A 20,376-nucleotide genomic window follows, 5' to 3' on the forward strand; every position below is an offset into this window, starting at 1 on the left:
ACTGTATTTTGTGCTCAATAGTTTTGCCTGGGATGCGGTATTGCTCCTGAAACCAGAGAAGCTCTCTATGTTCCTCAAAACAGAAGTCACAGTATTATACACACAAGTCATTGAAGTAACTTATAATTCAATAGTATGTTTTCGGCAAAGGTGTTTTCAAAGTAAAATATTATGTTCAAAATTTTGGAAGCTATATCAGAGCTATGATTCATTTTTATTTCTATAGTTTTAATCTACAAAACTTCATATACAGTACCCAGGGTCAAAAGGAGAGAGACTTTATTGCACTCCTGTTGAGGCTTTATCTCCAGTTATAGTGCTAATTATATTGCAATAGTTCTCCAGACCACGAGGTATAAAGGCAGAGAATTATCTAACCATACTTGTGTGTTCAATCAGCAAATAAGTCAGAGCCAATATATTTTTTGAGGACACACAAAGGAGCTTCTGTCTAGCCAGTTTAAAAGTGAAACCCTAATTACACAACACCATGATTAACCCTGTCTTTAAAGTGGTTTATCTAAATCTAAAATTAGACGAGAAGGGCATAAGAATGAATCAGTGTCAGTGTGCAAATTGGTGTATAATGGTAAACTGGGGGATATATCTCGTTGTCTTTCAAACAATGACATTTGTCACCTGCAATTAAAATATCTATTTTTAAGTACTTGTTTTTAAATCCGCTTCGTTATTTTCAGGATTATGACATCTGTTTTCCTGGACATTTGTATCATGATGAAGGATAGCAGCATAGTAATATACCAGCAGGTTCATTTCACATAGCCACCACAGACACTGCAAGAGCAAAACCATGATGCTGTATATGTTAGGAGTATTCAAAAAAATATATAGCATTATGATAGATGCATTATTCATGAAGGGGGGAAAATGCATTAAACATACACACACTGGAGTTAAACTAAATATTTTAAAAACAGATTTATGGACTTTAACTCTCCCTCTGAAGTGAACATGGCATACCTACACCACCAACTAAATGTAATGCATTAACATGCTGGAAGAGAGCAGGGGAAGCTACATTCCTATTTATGTAGAAGAAAAATCGACAGATCACTTTTTGAGGATATGACATAGGATCATGAGGACACAGAGGAGCTAAATTATGGTAAGTGGTAGTGCATAATCAACAATATAGTAGCTCTGTAATAAGGAGAGAATACAAAATGTTCAGCGTTTGGAAGGGGTGTGATAATGGCTGCACGATTAGTTGGAACTTTGATCAATGCATATAATAGACCAAACACCTGCAGGTAATAAGGAAGCGCAAGGAGGTATTTAGATTTTTAACACTGCAGGTGGATTGATAAGGACTTAGAACATGGACAACCATAGTGCTACAGTAATAGCCAGAGATCCAGAAAATGGAAGACAGGTGTATTTGCATTAAAAGCTGGTCAACTGTGGTGACCTGTACATCATCCTAAGATGCCAGTTTAAGAAGAACAGACCAATGAGAGCCTAGAAAAGGTCAGACTGGTTCAGAATTTACACCTAATTTGCTCATGCCTCATTAACATCAACATTATTATGGTAGCCAACACCCTGTGGAATGGAAAAATGCTAATAATGTTAAGCAAAACACATGCAAAATGACAACTTGCAGATCCAGGAACAACCATGGAAAAATAAACAACGATAGTCAAATGAGAGAATCTAGGCTGTGCTTAGTGATGGAAAATGACCTTACATACTGTGGAAAAAACCCACAATATTAATTTTGTTGTTATTTTTTTTTTGTGTGTGCGTGTGCGATTATGCATATGTTGACAGTGCCAATGTGGGTTCTTTTTCTTCAGATTTTTGTTCTCTGTCGTTTTGCGATAAATAATGAACAAGTAGATAGCACATAATGCCATTTTACATTTGGGTAGAGGATAGCAGGGAAAGGTCAGGTATACAGTATTTAAACAATCAAAAAAGAAACACTGACCAGGGGTCACAAATGGAGATTAGATAAAGGGGCATTCAGAACAGAAAATAGGAGGCACTTTTTTACGCAGAGAATTGTGAGGGTCTGGAACCAACTCCCCAGTAATGTTGTTGAAGCTGACAACCTGGGATCACTCAAGAAGCTGCTTGATGAGATTCTGGGATCAATAAGCTACTAACAACCAAACAAGCAAGATGGGCTGAATGGCCTCCTCTCGTTTGTAAACTTTCTTATGTTATTATTATTATTATTATTATTATTAATTTCTTAGCAGACGCCCTTATCCAGGGCGACTTACAATTGTTACAAGATATCACATTATTTTTACATATAATTACCCATTTATAGAATTGGGTTTTTACTGGAGCAATCTAGGTAAAGTACCTTGCTCAAGGGTACAGCAGCAGTGTCCACCACCTGGGATTGAACCCACAACCCTCCGGTCAAGAGTCCAGAGCCCTAACCACTACACCACACTGCTGCCCTAATGTTCTAATACGAGGGGCACTGTTGTTCATGTAAGCTATTACAATATACTACATAGGGGAGACATGTGACATCTGTCCACAAAAACAAGTTTTCTAGTTCATTTGTTTAATGTAAAATTATTTTGTAATGATAAGGACACTCTTCAAATCATAAACAGTTGAAATAGGGGCACCTCGGCTGGTTTAGGAAATATTGCCTCTTGTGTCTTTAATGATGCTTAATTGAATAAAAAGAAAAAGCTGCACGGCATTGTCTTTTGATCAACAAGGCTTATGTGTACAAACAGTGATTAATTCTTACAAATTACATTCACATATTACTGTGAATGTACCACATGCCTGAAGTGCATAGACAGAACTAGGGCGGTAACATCTTGAAAAATATATCACATTTCCAGTCATTTTCTAGCTCTTAATAAATAATTACATAATGTTCAAGATAACTAGAAACTCAGGTTGACATACTATAAGCATTCTACCGGTCTACATTCAGAAAAAGATGTCAAGTCAAGCTCTATATTTACAGGGGTATGCAGTTACACTGTAGCACAATCAGCAGATTCCAGTATGCAGCCATGGTTTTTATTGATATTTGTGAACAGTACAGTTAATTATCCCCAGGTAAGACAGTAATTAAATCCAATAATGCCTCATCTATGCAACATCCCTATACCTAGATATTCAGAGAATGGAATCTGTGCAAGGCATCAATACACTTGTCTTTCTTTTAAAAGTGAATAACCTTATAATATGCTAAAACTGGAATAAATATCTATTCCAGGCTATTTAAGAGCCAATAATAAGCAATGTATAAGGCTAATCTAATTAAATATACAGTACTGCAAATGTGAAAAGAAGAACAATTTAACAAATTACATAAACAATCAAATATTTATTTTCTAAAACCAAGGAATTTTCCAGTAAAATCATTAAAAAAGGGCCTTCGCCACAATAGACTTTTAAACAGTGTTTACTTATGCCTTGTTTCCATTTGCCTTTAGGACTGAGTTCACAGCAATTTGAAACCAGTCATGTTTTTCCACCAGCAGCGAACCACAGACATCAAACTGCTTTGAATCCAAAATCTGGTAACCCCACACTCATGAGCAGACAAGGCAAATGATGCTCAGACTGAAAGGGTTTACAGAACCAAAGGCAATCAATTATAGGGATATATTGGCGAATGGATTTATACATTTGAAAAATACAAAAATATAATACACATGCGATTTTTGACCTTGCAGTTTAGATTTTACATTGATATTAAAACAAGGTGATATTTGTGTTTTACAGACTGCTTTCATGGCACAGGTGGACATGTGGCGTTACATTTAGTCTGACAAGACATTTCAGAAAATGCCAGATTCAAAAGCAGTTAAACCGGTCACTTTAGTTTTTAGTTTATTAACTATTAGAAACTATCTTTTACATATTAACAACAAAACTGTTCAGCAAACATCAGATTCCTACTTTGGGATGATCACCTCCAAGTCAATCTTATTATTGCAATGAGGTTACATCTGTTTTCAAGGCACTTTCAAAGTACAATAGATTATTTTTAGAAATAGGTTAATATATATATATATATAAACAAACTATTACAATAAACTATGTTAGCATGTAGTAAGTTAGTTGTTAACAGTTTATTAACTAAAAAGGTGACCCCTTATACCTAACAAGATACAATCAAGTGCACAATATGTTTGAAAATTCAAATAAGAAAGAAACAGCAAAAACAAAACCCTGCCTTCTCAAATTAACCACGGCGAATGTACATTACAGGGGTATACAATAGTTGAATACAGTGTAGTTTACAGCAAGTGCAAATACTACTAGAATACAATATGAGATAAGAAGTAACAATTTAGGATTAAGACCATCTACAATGACATAATAGTAGTGCAAGGATAGTGCATCAGCTGAGCATCCAGTAACATGGTGCTTAAGTCAGGCAAGCCCAGTGCATAGTAGGAGGGATAGACCAAGAGATCTACATGTGCAGTCTAAACAGGTGGGTCTTGAGGAAGCGGCGTAAGGCAATGAGAGACCGGTAGCTGCTTCCACCACAGAGGGATGAGGGAAGAGAAGGAAAAGGCATGGGAGGATTGAGAGTGGAGGGAAGGCATGACAAGTTGGCTCGTGGAGGATAAGAAAGGGGGTGTAGGGAGACATGAAGGAGGTAGGAGGGGGCAGTGTGGTTAAGAGAAGAACAAGAGTCTTAAATTGAATGCGAGCAGAGATAGGTAGCCAGTGGAGGGGACGGATAACCAAAGCAGGAAACCAGCTAGGAGAGAGTTACAGAGTACAAGAGCTTGGACCAAGCTGAATGGAATAAACTAGTGAGAAAAAGACAGATTAGGTAGATGTTCTCCAAGAAAGAAGCGGCAAGTGCGTGACAGGAAGGGGAAGTGTTGAGAGTAGGAGAGGGAGGGGTCAAAAGCAACACCGGAGGTTTTTAGCATAAGGAGATGGAGAAAGAGTGATAGAGTCAAGGGAGAGGTCAGAGCAGGCTTCTGTTTTTTTAAATAAATAAATAAATCAATAAATAAAAAACAAACAATGAGTTTGAAGGTCAGACCATTAAAATATGTTTGTTGTTTCAGGCATTAAAACCTTTATTTAAAAACAGTAAAAGTAATGGAAGAAGGATTTACTGGTAATAATCTGTACTTCCTGGTAGTGGTACTGATGTTTGTGAGTATGTACTGACGTGAACAGTTTGAGCAAAAACAGTTCTTGTTGCACAAATCTACTGTTTTGTACATAATATATCCTATTCTAAACTATTATATCTCCTTAAAACGTTAAATACTAAAATATCTTATGTCTGGGGAATATTCAGTGTTTTCAGGTTAATTCCACAATCCAAAGGGTATGCCTTTAATGGATTGTGTTTTCAATAAATAATGAGTTGCTTATTTTCTGTTTGACTGACAACTTGAAAGAAGTCTCAAGGCTTAATCAGAAGTGATCACAATATCGGTAAGAGCCCCCTTCTCAACACACACACATATACATATTGTACATAATATAGATTTGTTTTATATATATTTACACAACTAAGTATATTCGACCTCTTGTACAAGATAATGGGATTACGGTTGTTTCAAATCCAGCCTGAAGACACATTTATTGTATACATGATAATATTTAAATAAATTATTGAAGGTAAAACAAGAAACCAGTTGTGAAGGTGTTCTGTATTCATTGATGAACATTTATTTGGGGAAAAGTCACCTTTCATTCTGTTGACAATATGCCATGTAGATGTCTGATTTCAGAAACCTGGGATAACAATCTTTTGCCAACAGACTATAGATTATTTTCTGTGCATGATCAAAAGAGTTGAGGGTTGGTGTCGAAATATGTCTGGTAATGTTTTCTCGAGTTCCACAGTCTATATTTATCTGTAGGGATAAAAATATGCCTTTTTAATTAAACACAGAAATTACACTAAACACCTACTATCTCTTTACTTGCTAGATAATTGGTAGTTGGGATCTGGTAGTGTGGGATTTTTTGGCTTTGTTTGGTTTCTGAGGGACCTGATAAGTGAAAGAAGTTTATATTTCCAGAATGTTTAGTCTTTAATTTGTACTTAATTAACCTTTTTTGAAAGGAGATAATTTTACTTGAATGTTTTTAACAAATGAGAAACAAACAATTTGAGACCTTATTACAGGGAGTGATCTAGAAGATGTAATATTCAAGGATGTTATTTTTTTCCATTCAGCCATTCAGCATGATTTCTTATCCATATGATAAAGTTGCAATTTTCACAATTTTAAGAGAAGTAAAAGGAAATGAAACCTGGAGGAGGAGCCCAGTCTAGCTAGTCACCTGACCTTGTTGTGCACTTTGGGGTTGCTCAGCACAATCCCCAGCCAGATTTCCTCTCTAACTTGTGGGATTGCCAGCTAGTGAGCACCTACATTCATGTTTTATAATATCACCAGGTTTATTTTCCTTTAACATTAATTGCACTTTGGAGTAAAAAGCCTAATACAAGTGCCCCAGTATTAAATTATATAAAATTTAATTACCTCCTTGGGAGCTCCCACTTTGACATATTCTAAGAAGATCTCCTTAGACTTTTCAATCATTTTAGAGGTTGACTTCGTTTGCTTGTATTCCTCGCAGGCCAGCCAAAACAAAATGTTCTCTTCACTGAACTCTGATTTCAAGAACGCTACTAAGGCAATCCGGCCAGCTGTATCAAAGAATTAAAAAAAAGAAATTAAGCCTAACTACATGGTCTGGTATAAAATGAACAGTGATTCAATTAAATCATAGCCAATGAATCTTTACTTAAAGCAAGACAATCTTTTTAATGGAAAAGTACTATTTTTAGAATGTTTTCCAGTCATTCCTTTATATTTTAAATGTCTCTTCTCATTCAGACTTCTGCCATATTGTAAAGTCATCTTTGATGAATGTTGCTGTGGTTGGTCCACATGGAAGGGTGTCAATTCTAAAATAAAGTCCAATGACTTTATCTAGCAATAAATACAGTTGTATCATTCTATGGTGACAACCATAATCTTTTAAGGTATGAGGGCTGTGGAGGAGGCCCTCTGAAGTTCATAAGATAGCAAATAGTTCAGTGCACACATCATCAACAAGTATACAAAACGTGGAGGCATTCAATTCTCACCGTTCATTTAACATTTCTGAACAAAAAAATGTCTGACTACTGTAATTTGCTAAAGGTTTTTCTTTTTTATCATCAACTTTTTAACTCATTCATATTATTACATATACAGTCACTGTGGAACATAAGCTGTTCATTTAGTTTTCTGGAAATTTGCTTGTACTTTGCATACAATTGTACATTTCCTGGGCAATATTTAAATCACTGAAAGTAGACACAGAAAAATGGGGGACATGTATCAAGCATTTGCGACAGAATTAAGGCCATAGAGCAAGTTTACGCCGGCCTTAAAATTGCTCTGTATGTATCATGACACTTTTGGCAAGTTAAGGCCATATTAGCACTGCCAAAATGCGCTCCACAATGCAATGCGCATTTTAAGGCATGTCAAGCCTTAATTATGTGCATTGGAAAATTGTAGGTGGGGCTCATTTGTAAATGAAGTCTGTTATATTAAAATGAGATTCATGGGGGGCTCCCGAGTGGCGCATTTCAGTAAAGGCGCTCCGTGTGGAGCGCGGGATGTGCCCTATAGCTCGGAGATCGCAGGTTTGAATCCAGGCTATGTCATTGCCGACTGTGACCGGGGGTTCCTAGGGGGCGGTGCACAATTGGCCGAGCGCCGCCCGGGTAGGGAGGGCTTAGGTTGGCTGGACAACCCATGGTTCACCATGCACCAGCGACCCATGTGGATGATAGGGCACCTGCGGGTCTGCAGTGGAGCCATTCAGATCTCTGTTGTTCTCTGGCACTATGGGTCTGGTGGCTTCGCTGTGGATCCGCAGTGCGACAAAATACGGATTGGCAGGAACACGTTTTGGAGGACGTGTGTTTCAGCCTCCTTTTTTCCCGAGTCGCCGGGGGGTTGCAGTGGTGTCGTGGCACAGTGCTGCTTTACACTCCGCCAATGTAGCGCTGCATCGGTCAGTCTTGATACATGTCCCCCAATGGATCTCTAGGGCAATTTGTGATTTCTGCAATCAGCTAAATTCATTGTGTACAAACAGTCTGTAGTGATAAATGGCCCTGTTTACATGACATCTTTTAAACAAATTAACTCCATAAGTAAACATGAAGGACAAACCCGGCATCGAAATGAGCAAACTAATTGATCAACAACAAATATCCAACTTTTTAAAATGTTGCAATATTGTTCCATTATTTTTAATTAGATAATTACTACTCTGCATATACAATTTTTTTTGTGATTAGAGCTGTGGTTGTAAAACAATTTAGCAATATTGCAGGAAAACATGGATGTAGGTATTTTATAGTCAATCAATCAATCTTTATTTCTTATAAAGAACCTTTCATGACAAACCGCCTCAAAGTGCTTTACAGATAAAAATAACAAAAACGAATAACATACAAAACAACTTAGAGAAATAGTGAAAGATGATAAAATACCCCTTTATAAAATGGAAGAAATACACATTAATGTATAAAATGCTCTGGTGGTTATAAAAGTGTACTATGTCACTATCTTTCATTACTTGAAATATATTTTTTATTAGCCCTTTGCAACTATATTACAAAGACACTGTATTAAATAAATAAGTTGCTCTTACCTTTACTTTCCAGAAGTTTGTCCACTGACTCTGCCCACCCCGTTGCTTCGTCTTGTGGCGTCCTATAGGAAACACAACAGCTACCCTTGAAAATAGCATCACCATCTTTTTCGGATTAATTTATTAGTACAATATTGTGTACTTAATATATCAATATATCAATTATTTTGGTCTACTTATGGTCTACTTAGCTCTTTGTGTTAGGTCTTGCACTATTGAGATGTACCTGTGCTGGCCCTGCAGGCAAAAAGTGAATAAACTAAACTACACTACACCGTATATTATAAATGTAGCACATTTTAATAATAGTCATTTAATAAGTCTGGTTTTACAATACTATAATTTTCTTTTTTATCATTACCAACTACTAGTACCTTTGTGTTTCATGTTGCAAGGAGCTGCATGTTGCTTTTTTTCTGAAATACTAACTGAAACAAATGTATTCAAGACTAGTAAAATTGGTTTGTGGCTTCAAACTGTCACATTTTTAACCCTTAGGGACCCATTTCATATATTGCACAATTGTCTGTTGATGTGGAATAATTAATTACAGATACAGTATATAAAATGTTATTTTATTTATACTTATATTATATAAAAATCTATAACTACAGTTTATGATGCAGTGCTTAAAGTGAATTAATTATTTATTTTAACATAAAATAAAACCAAAAAGACATTTTTTTTTCTTTGTGTACTGATTTGTTCTCATGAAAAGAAAACAGTATACAGTACATTTATTAAAACAGTATGTTTGTACAAGAACCAAATATTCTAAAATATATATACATATAAACATCTGAAACCCTGAAAGTAAACTGCCTATACATTTGAAACCAAGGTAAATAATGACATTGTATTTCTTCACATCATTTTATTTAAACTATTGGAAACTTTTGGAAACATAAATATGTTTCCAAAATACTACGGTACGTTCATACTACCACTGCATGTCAAGTTGATTTTTTCTAGTATTCATTAAGATTAAGACTTATATTGCTATTGTTAATAATAAGGCAACATTCTCTACAGTATAGAGTTAATTAAACTCACCTTATTAACATTTTGTATCCTTAGTTTTTAGTTGTTTTTGTTTCCTTAGTTGTTAAATGATGCTGTGCTGGAAAATTCAAAAGTACTGACTGAACTGAATCTGTTAGCACTGTGAAAGGAAAAACAAAACAAAAAATAAAACATTAAAATTAGTATGCAAAATATATTAGATTTGTTAACCACAGAGTGTTTAACCATTTCCATTTTCACATGTCCTACCTTATTATTTTCCCAAATTAATTTACATCAAATAAGGGTTTTTAGTGCGTATCCTAAGAACGACAAAAAAATCAGTATTACTCTAGATATGGGCCCCTTTTAATGTGCAAGAACAGTGCAATGTGTGATCATTTCCTGGATTTCTTGTAGTGTGTATAGGTGGGGTCCATATTTTGCAGTAGCGCCATTTGAATGAGCATGTGCAGGTGTGTATTTGGACAAGCTGTGCTCTTAATGCTTAGGGAAGAAAGCTTTAAGCTCAAGTCTGTTTTAACATGGTGGGCCTATAGCTTGCCTAATACGAAAACGTAAAGTGGACTGTTTTTGGGAAACATGTTTTAGTAATTCATTTGCAAATATAACAATTTTTCAGTTACACCATTTTGTTTTCATTTTGGAAGGCATAAATTTGCACACCTGTTTATTACATTTTTAATTTATTAAACCCTTACTCAAAAAAGTTATGATTTCTTTCTCAGGATCTGAAAAAAATAAATAAATCATAAAATGCATGCCTTTCACTGTAAAGGTTTTCTTTTCAGAGCCCCTTTTTCCTGAGGGTATCTGTACTATTCAGTGTTGACCTTCAAGTCATGACAAGGCACGCCAAGTGCTTGACTCAGTAGAGCTCAGTAAGAACATGACAACCGTAATATTGCAATTATATTGCACCTTTCATGACAAGCTGTCCTAGGGGGCTTAACAAATAAAAAAAACAATCAACACAGTCTAAAAACAGTAAACAGTTTTAAGATCAGCTATTAAAAACCTCAACTCATACCCAATTAAGCTGGATGTAAGAAATACCCTTTCAAACAAACGGCCATTCATACATGATTTGTAATTGTTATGGAAGGAAAATGCCCTCAATCTTGGGAAACTGCAGCAAACACCTGTAGATTTAATTTATGCTAAGAACATTGTAAAAATCCTATATTCACTGTTTTCAACATTTCACATTTTCTTATGTGTAAATCAAATTACGAGGGAGCATTGTACTTGCTAACATCCAGAATTTCCAAGCTATTTTCTAAGCAAAAAGTAACTGTGGCCTTAGACTTAGAGGAGTCAGTGTGCCACCCTCACTTGTCCAATCATGCATTTACACCTGTAAAATCAGCTCATAGGCCAAAAGTATGGGTGGGATAAGGGCATTGCTTTAATCCTGTAGGGTTGGCTTTGTTGGCCTTTTCAGGACATAATCTCATGATGCATACTGTTGTCCAAATAGTATTCCATTCAAAAAATACATGGTTAGATTTTAATTGTAAGTGTTTAGTGTGCAAAATAAAGTCACTGCAGCTGGATCTTCCCAAGTAATTTCAATCCTGAAGTTGTTGGCTTTGATTCAATCCAATTGCAAATATGTTGCTGAATACAAAGTAAACATTGATAATCCAGTGAAAGCATTATATTGTATGTTGTAAATTATAATACAAATGCATGTCCCGATTCCTTTGATTTACAGCAACTACTTACATTCAACCTAAGTTGGTTTCTAACTCCACCCACGCGTACGCCTACACCTTGTGGCAAAGAAAAGTTTCTATTAGCTGGCAAATGAATTGTTTTCATTCATCTGTGCTACATGTTTACAGGAATCCTTGCAAAAACAAATTGCTTTGAACTGTGAGTACTGTGAGTACCACTGTGTACTAGTACTACTGTGGGTGCGATGCACAATTGGCTTGACAGAGGAATGAAGATCACCTGTTGATCTTCAGGTCTCCTGATCGGTAAGTGGGTTGCAGCAGTGGTTTAGATTGGAAATTTCAATATTGGGTAGAAAAACGTGGCTAACATTAACAAAAACTAAAACAGATCAAAACAATCTTAATAAATGAATGAATGTATATGTGCACATATTTATTAAAAGTGCAGCTATACTATGTTCACAATATTTAATACATATGTGAATACCGTATTCCTTCAAATTAATGCCGCCCTCGAATTAGAGCTGCCCTCCAATGAAAGCCTCACTCAGATATCAACTTTTTAATAGATGCCACCCTCGAAGAAATGCCGCTCTCAATAAAGAAATGTAAAGGCATTTTTTTTTTCTACCCCTGCTCAAAAAATAAATAAAGAAACACGCAACTCTGGCTATGTACATGTGACACCCCCAAAGAGACTGCAGCCTAATTCGAGCATGTGATACAAACTAATGTACACACACCTTAGTAAGCAAATTTTATTTTATGGTACAGTCCCGAGAGACCACCCAAGATGAACTACTTACAGCACAGCAGTCCTTCACATCTTTTTTTTTTTTTCCAGCAGAGTTCAGTGCCAATACTGCAAGGGATAAAACAATCGCTGTCTGTTCACCTCGTCCTCAGCTTGGATGGTGAAAACAAACTCAAAGGAACTTAGAGCTTTCCCGGTCACTCTAACTGCTATCTGAAAGCTGGCTGAAGATATCTTCTTGTAGGGGGTTTACTTGTTTTGTTTTTTATTCAATTGGAATTTTACTCAGTCCTGTACAAATATATATACAAAAAACTTGCTTCCTATCTATGAGAAGATTTAGTTTCGGTTTCTCCTACTGAGAAATTACAAACAAGCAGGTAAATTACAGTGAGAAAAAAAAACAAAAAAACGAGTAGGATATATTTTAGTTTTAGCAGAAATCAAACCGATATTCAGAGGTAGTATTTTTCATTAAGAAAAACAACTCCATCACACTCAACTACCGTTCTCTCTCCTCTTCTTGTCCCGCCCCATAGCAACCAATTCACACTCCTGATTCACTGGTACAGTACTTCCCTGACCTCCCAACTCCCACCTAATAGTCTCTCGTTAACTGTCAGTAAATGTACTGTATTCAAGCTCCCAAAAATTAAAAAAGAGTATATTGCTGCAGATCGGAGGTTCTCATGGCACCGCTTCTAAAATGCCTTAAATCATGTAATAAAATACTGCACCATTCAAAAGCCATAGTATTTCTGATAAACGTCGCCCTCAATTAAGTGCCACAGCCATTTTTAACAATTTAAAATAAACACTGCAGCACTAATTTGAAGTAATACGGTATAAACTCCTTATTTACAAATTATCCCTACGGTATTTTTAGCATTTAGCTGAATGTGTCCTATTGTAATAATATGAAGAATAGTGGTCGTAACTGAAAATAGCATAGAGATATGCACAGAATTCCCCATCATTATTATTATTAATTATACAATGGCAAGAAAAATTCCTAAGCTCTGATTGGTCAGCCTTGCACTAGACCCGTGATGTTATCACAGCATAACATCACAGATCTAGTACCGGCAACCTCCTTACTGAAAACCTAGACAGACATATTAATTGGCCATAACTGTCAATAACACAGAATAAACAATATGACAACTGTGGAAACCTCGTTTGGCAAAGAACCTTCAAACACAGAGCAGCCAGGTGACCAGACATCACCTCTTAATGAGACAAAAAAAACATAAAAAAGACACCTAGAGATCGACTCTGAGGGACTAGACAAGATAGGATCTTTCAGGAAGCATCCACAAAACTACAAACCAACTGGCAGTCAAAGTTTTTTTTATGACTGGATGAGCGAGAGTAACACAAATATAGACTTGAAAACTGTCACAAGAGAAAACCTTAATACAGTTCTATCACAATTTTATGCCTCTGTCAGAAATAGCTCCGGAGAGCCGTATGGCATAAGCAGTTACGTGGGGTTCAGAGCGGGCTTAAACAGACACTTAAAGGGTACATAAGGACCTTTTTATTTTATTGTGTTACATGTTCCCATGTGTTGCTATAACTGTTTACTTAAGGTGTGTGTATTGTTTTATTTTATTTTTTTTACATTTTGATCACTGAGATGGATTTACCAGTGAGCAGGAGGAGGATGATGGGAAATGTAGTTCTGAGAGGTCCATGTGGGTACATGGGAAGACATCTTGAGGCAGGGAATGCAATGTAAAAGTTAAAAAAAAGTGGTCAAAATGTAAACAAATAAAATTAAATTAAAACAGTGCACACACCTTATGTAAAAAGTTGTAGCAACACATGGGAACATGTAACACAATAAATAAAAAGGTCCTTATGTACCCTTTAAATGAACTGCCTCTGAGCCGTAACAAAAATATACTGTCATTATGCAGAGTTCAACTCTGCCAACAATGTGTTCACGGCATACATAAAAAACTTGAGAAGTCCTATTGTTATTAACTCACTTTAAAAAGAAATAACACTTTAGTAGATCTATTAGAACATCATAGTTAATACTTTACTACAGTTGTAAATGGTAAACAGGAACTATTTTATAAGGCAGAATGTTGTTCCCACATCTAATTAAAATCACTTTTAAACATGACATTAGTCTTATTTGCTGTTTTTTTACAGTATGAGCCATGTGTTGTTAAAGAAAAGGGCTTGTAACCAGGAGGTCCCCGGTTCAAATCCCACCACAGCCACTGACTCATTTTGTGATGCCGAGCAAGTCACTTAACCTCCTTGTGCTCCGTCTTTCGGGTGAGACGTAGTTGTAAGTGACTCTGCAGCTGACGCATAGTTCACACACCCTAGTCTCTGTAAGTCGCCTTGGATAAAGGCGTCTGCTAAATAAACAAATAATAATAGGAATAATGCACTTCAGGTTGTGTGTTGTGCTGGGTGTTGGATGCCTGCGGCCTCGTGCCCAACCACCCGAGGCGTGATGTTATCCCAGCACAACTAGGGGGTAAACTAGGCATCAACAACTGCTGCATTCACGTACAATAGGACCTCGGTTTTATGTCTCATCCAAAGGATAGAGCACAAGGAGGTTAAGTGACTTGCTCAGGGTCACACACAGTGAGTCAGTGGCTCATCTGGGATTTGAAGGGGACCTCCTGGTATCAAGCCCTTTTCTTTAACCACTGGACCACCAAGCCACCCATATATATTCTTACATACAAGACCTACTGTAACCGCTGTCAATGCACATGTTCCACATTTCCCAAGGTACTCTGATTTCAAGCACCTCTACGGCCTCATTCAGGTGTCAATAGAGGTAAAAATGTGTTTTTAACATGAAATTGTCATAAGGGACCAGGTCAGTGAACATGGGGATTAACACTTGAAAGCCCCTCTCCCCTGTCTCTGCAGTGTAAACTTTAGATATGAACATTGGCATTTGTTCTCCAGCTGAATCACACATGCTCCAAAATGTCTACCATCAGCTGTCATCCCCAGACAATCCCCTTAGAATTGGCTAGATCCAGAGTGCAACATTTAAGAAGCTCTTTGAACAACTAAGATATTTCTATAAAAAGGCACCTTTCACTTTAGATTTGCTTCATTTTGCTTAATATATATATATTAAAAGAAAAGGCTTTTTCTGTAAAATTAAAAAAAAAGAAACCTACAGTTTTCAGACTTTTGTTGGTTATATGAAGCAAGCATAGTTTATCTAAAGATAAATAAATTGTCGGTTAGCAAGACACAACCAAATAGTAAGAAGCAGCAGTATGTTTTGGAGAAAAAAAAAAAAAAAACCTGTCTCACTCTAGTTACTGTGGCTATTCAGTCCATGGGAAGGAATGCATCTTTGCAAAAGATAGCAAGAGGTAAATGCCTTCGGAAGTCATCTGTTAAGATACTGTATAAATGATGGATGATCAGAAATGAAGCGTATTCAGTGGTGATGTGTGCTCTGCTCTGGCAAACACAGATCTTTAAACACAGCTAAGTGGCAGTGATGGCCTTTGAAAAGCTGTTGCTGTGTAAAACTATGTCACGGCCACCATTTGCTTTAAAGAAACACACTACTCTGCCGGAGAGAAAATATCAGGCTAGGGTAATTGCAAATTGAAACAAACAGAAAGCAAACAAAAAAAATGTAAAAGATATTTGGGACATTATTTTAAAAAAATATGTCACGTAACCCTGCATTTGCTCAGCAGCATTTAGCGAAACAAGTGGCATCACGATAACTTATGGCATTTAATGCCAAGGTGTATTCATAGCGATATTGAAAGCCCATTTTAAACACGGATTTATTTAAAAAGCATTCAAAAAAGGAGGATAGCAAATCGTGGGTTTAGCAAATGTATTATTCTAAATTCCTTTGATCTGAAATATTAAAACTAATACAAATATCAAATATTATACAAGGACATTATTAAAGACCAATATTCAATATGCATTTGTGTATGTGATTTGGGAATTGAGGTTGCTATATAAAGTGCTATAATCAAGCAAATACATGTGGAAACTAAGCCAGACCCACTAATGAAAATGTAGAAAATTACTACAATCTGAACTAACTTTCACTTCGTAACAATATCAATAACATAATTTTTTTTTAAATCAAAACACTAACAAAACATCAAAAAAACAACACATCACAAAATGATATTCTCTGTTCAATCAAATAACCACATCAATAACTACCTCATAAACTTACAACATCTTGTAAGTTTTTTTAGCAAGTAATATTAAATTAGAAAATGGCAGCCCTGAACTCTATGTTAATCCTGCTTGGGTCCCCCACCCATGAGTGATTGTTGAATAATCAAAAATCCTGTGGCAAAAGAGCAGTGTATTAGGTAGCAGTCTGGAGATTTGCTGTGGTTTAGATCATTTAAAATAGACTACGTTGAACAGTATGTTTTATAATGTGTGCATTTTGCCATTCTTTAGTTGCACAATCTGTATCTCAAAAAACACAAAAAAACTACAGGGCTATTGCAGTCTTGTAACAAACTGTATGCATACTTACACGGTGTAGATCAGATGGCAGGATTGCCTATCCCTCTGTGCCGGCTTTCCCTCATACACTGTTACAAGGATCTCTTCCTGAGTTAGGCTACAGGTTTGTTGATTTATCTAAATTTACTTGAGGTAACACCCCCTAATTCCACATGCTTTGTATAACACATTCCCATTTACATCTCAGGCTTATATACTGTATATGGGGCTAGTGTTAGGTGTGCTGTAGTCTCCTGTCATGTGGTCAAACTAAAAACACAAGTTTGACCACATTTTCTGTCAAATTAAAAAAAATCACATTCTTTGCAAAAGGGGAAGCCATGTCTGTTATGGAAATCAATTGTTTCAGATCAGCATGCAAATCCTTGTAATGCAGGAAAAGAAAAGGAGAGCGACAGGAGACTACCCTTCTTCAAAAAGCACATCATTTTCCTCACTAAGGTTGATGGACAAAACCTGTATGTAAATTAAAACAGGTACCGCAGAGCACTGTGAAGCACACTGAATTTGCAACTCAAATCACTGATTTGCTGATAATGTTTAAAGAACCAGCCTGACAGGGATGCAATCTCTGGTTAGTAGCCTTTGAGAAGTGTCTTGATTTTTCATGGTTATTATACGGGTGGGGGGGGGGGGGGACTTTCATTGACGACATACTGAACCCTCACACACAGTATGTTGGTTTTCATGTTGGTTGTGCAGTCAAGCCAATGACACAGCGGATAGCACCAGATCCCTTTTAACATATTGCAAAAAACACAAGATCTACCCCCAAAAATTGCATTTGTTTAACACTGCATAATGGTAAAGGTGAGTTAAAACCTGACCTTGGGGACTGCTTGGAAGTACAATCAGCACTGAACAGCAGGCTGATTCATAGATTGCTAAAAGCTTTTATTATGGGTTGCTGTCTGATGGCATCGAGTCATTAATTATTTGGGCAAAGGATTTAGTAGCTTAATTTCTTAGACACAAGAACACTGATGCTGTTTTAATTACAGATCTCACGTGGATAGCACATTAATCAAAATAATAATTTAGGCTTTTAATTCTAATTTACTGAGTGACATATAATTAGCTCCAAATTGTTTATTTCCCAATTATGTTCTAATGGTGTCCCTGACTAAAAAATGTTTTAAAAAGAACAAACAACAACATTGTTATTATTGGAAATCAATGTTCTGACTAAAGAGAAGTTGATTATTAAAGACCATGTGTAAAGAAAAGCAAGCACAATTAAAATGAAGAAAATCAAGCACAAAAACATTTAGCACTTATTCTTTTTTTTGTGTAAAACTTTTGTATACGTTGGGTTTAGCTCATTAAAATAAAAATCTTTCACCAACTAATAATAAGCAAAAGGGTTGTTTTCACATAACTAAACCATTGCATCCTTAAATTGCCACGTAAATGGGAGTAACTTGTTCAGGAAAGGGAAATTGTTACAAGTTTTGAGTTGACCCTGTGTTTACTGCATTGATTTACATTGATTTGCAGCATGGTGACACCTTTTCTCAAGAGTAAACAGAGGTAGTTATGCAAATGTTGTCTAGGTTACGCTTATATTTTTTTCACCACTTTCTAGTGCTAAACACAATTACCTGCCGGGTTAGAGTTGTTTTTCATTTTAATAATAAAAAAAGAAGATCCATAAAATTCCTTTTTATTCATTTTTAAAAGTCCCCAGATTTTGTTTGTATTTTAAGAAAGAAACAAATCAGTGTATTGTCTATGATAACTTTTCAATGATCTTTTGTAATATCTAAATTGTAAATATGTTTTGCATGTTTTAAAATGATATATACATTTACATGTACACGGGTACATGCAAAGAAAAACACTTCATCTCATGTGGCCTCCTTTGATTCATACCGTTGACCTTAACCTAGATCTACATTAATCCTTAATTATACAGTACCAAACAAGCAGTGTTAAACATTTTTGCACTGGATATCATTTTGAAATATACTACTGTTGACAATTTAGCTTGCTGGTTTCTTAATGTTCAATTCAGCCAACTGTACAGTATATGATCTTGTTTAATTCATACAAAACCAGGTCTTAGATTTACCAATTTAATAGTTTAACACCATTCTATTCTTGAATTTTGAAGTTTTTAAACTTGTATACATTTTAGAAAATGTTAATGCACTGAAGCAGAACCTTTGCAGGATATAGTTATGTGGTGTACATGGTTTAGAATACCTTATTGACAATAGTTGAACCCAGTCTTGGCTGCCATCTGACCAAAGTACAAGGTTGGACTACTCTTGCATAAACCTATTATATGTCAGAACTGTCTTTGAATTAGAAAATGGAGACTAACAGCGGGTGACTGGGTGAGGCGAGACATACTTTGCTGAGACTGAACTATTGAAGCACCTAGAGCATGCAAAGAAACACTACACTGCATACAGAGCATTAATGTGTGTTGTTTATGCCAGTCAGACCTTCTTGAAAATAAGGCAAAGTTATGAACAGGAAGCAAGTGCCTTTCCAGATTCTGAAGTTTTCCACAACAAAATGACTCAATACACCCATGAGCAAAATCCCTCCTGTGATATAGTTCTTATTTGTTAAATATTACAGAAAATTTAAATAAAAATATTTGGAAACTTGAGATTTTAACCAGAAAAATAAGGTATGCATTCTGTTGCATGTTTTTGAACTTACCACTGTGTGGCGCTCTAGCTCCAAACAAACATCCACATACAGTTCAGCTTCTGTAAAAGTCCCAAAGCAATCCATAATGTGTGCCCAATTTAAAAGACTGAACTGGGAAATGTAGGTTAACTTATTAACAACATTCTATTATACATAAGTTGTTTTTCATGGAAAAGCATTTGCTGATCTTAAAAAAGTCTGAATTCTTAAGGAACCTTTAGTATTCTTAGCTTACTCTTTTGAAGGTCATTACTAGGATTATATTAAACAGCCTAGACAATGTAAAATGAAATCTTATTTGAATAAGAAAAACAAAACACCCTCAGATACCACATCCCAACCCCACAAGCAGAGAACTTTTAAATAGGTTCCTGTGAGAAGTGGAGAGCCCCCTTGTGAAATCGCTGATGAGTTTGCACTACTTGAGAGAAGTAAAAACCGTCTTGGGTCATTTTAATAATGTATTACAAGAATCCAGTAGTTTTGAAATGGATGTTTAAAACTTCTGCTAAAAAAAAAAAAAAAAAACTAATAAATGAGGTTGGAGTTTTTCGAGAAATGGTTTTGAAATGGTTTTGCATCAGGTATCCACAAACAAATTCTAAGCAAAATATTTCAAAATCTTACAAAACTATTACTGCACATGTGTAGGTCACTATTATTGTAATCGTCTTGTTCAAAATGTCTGATTTGAAAGTAACATGAAATTACCTCAATAATTGGTTCTATTTTTTATTATCTAGTTAGTCAGAGTATTTGTAGAGCATCAGAACCAGAGTTGCAACTGTGGAATCAAGGGCCACTATTCTTTTAAGGAATGACATGCTTTAGAATTACATTATATTTTGTTTATGTGCTTTTCCTTTGGTAGTTATCATGCAAATTTTTGGACAGCCATATCACATTTCTCCTATGTATGTGGAAGTTGGAGCTTTGTCCGAGTGAGTCAGATCTCTGATGTAAAAGAAGCTCCCTAATTTTTAGATAAACAACAAGTACTCAGAACTTTCCAAGTTTTATAACATTATGGGTAATATTGTGTAGTGTTCCATGTTCATTTTGTATCCTTAGAGAGGGTGGCAC

At 35.8% G+C, this 20,376-nt stretch overlaps 1 protein-coding gene across 2 annotated transcripts; it reads right to left on the reverse strand.

Annotated features, from left to right (window-relative positions):
- Positions 1 to 2,946: 2,946 nt before the first annotated feature.
- Positions 2,947 to 16,747, reverse strand: LOC117411125 (regulator of G-protein signaling 21-like). Of its 2 annotated transcripts, none has more exons than XM_059031820.1 (5): positions 16,640 to 16,747; positions 9,712 to 9,820; positions 8,659 to 8,720; positions 6,483 to 6,649; positions 2,947 to 5,846 (listed from the first exon to the last, which is right to left on the reverse strand). In XM_059031820.1, exons 2-5 carry the CDS (start codon positions 9,720 to 9,722, stop codon positions 5,673 to 5,675), a joined length of 414 nt encoding a protein of 137 aa, XP_058887803.1. In that variant the 5' UTR covers positions 9,723 to 9,820; positions 16,640 to 16,747; the 3' UTR covers positions 2,947 to 5,672. The 2 variants fall into 2 exon arrangements, with proteins under 2 accessions (XP_058887803.1, XP_034780247.2); XM_034924356.2 differs by having other exon boundaries at positions 8,659 to 8,738.
- Positions 16,748 to 20,376: the final 3,629 nt, after the last annotated feature.

Source organism: Acipenser ruthenus, chromosome 10, assembly GCF_902713425.1.
Source record: "Acipenser ruthenus chromosome 10, fAciRut3.2 maternal haplotype, whole genome shotgun sequence".
In the NCBI taxonomy this organism is placed as follows: domain Eukaryota; kingdom Metazoa; phylum Chordata; class Actinopteri; order Acipenseriformes; family Acipenseridae; genus Acipenser; species Acipenser ruthenus.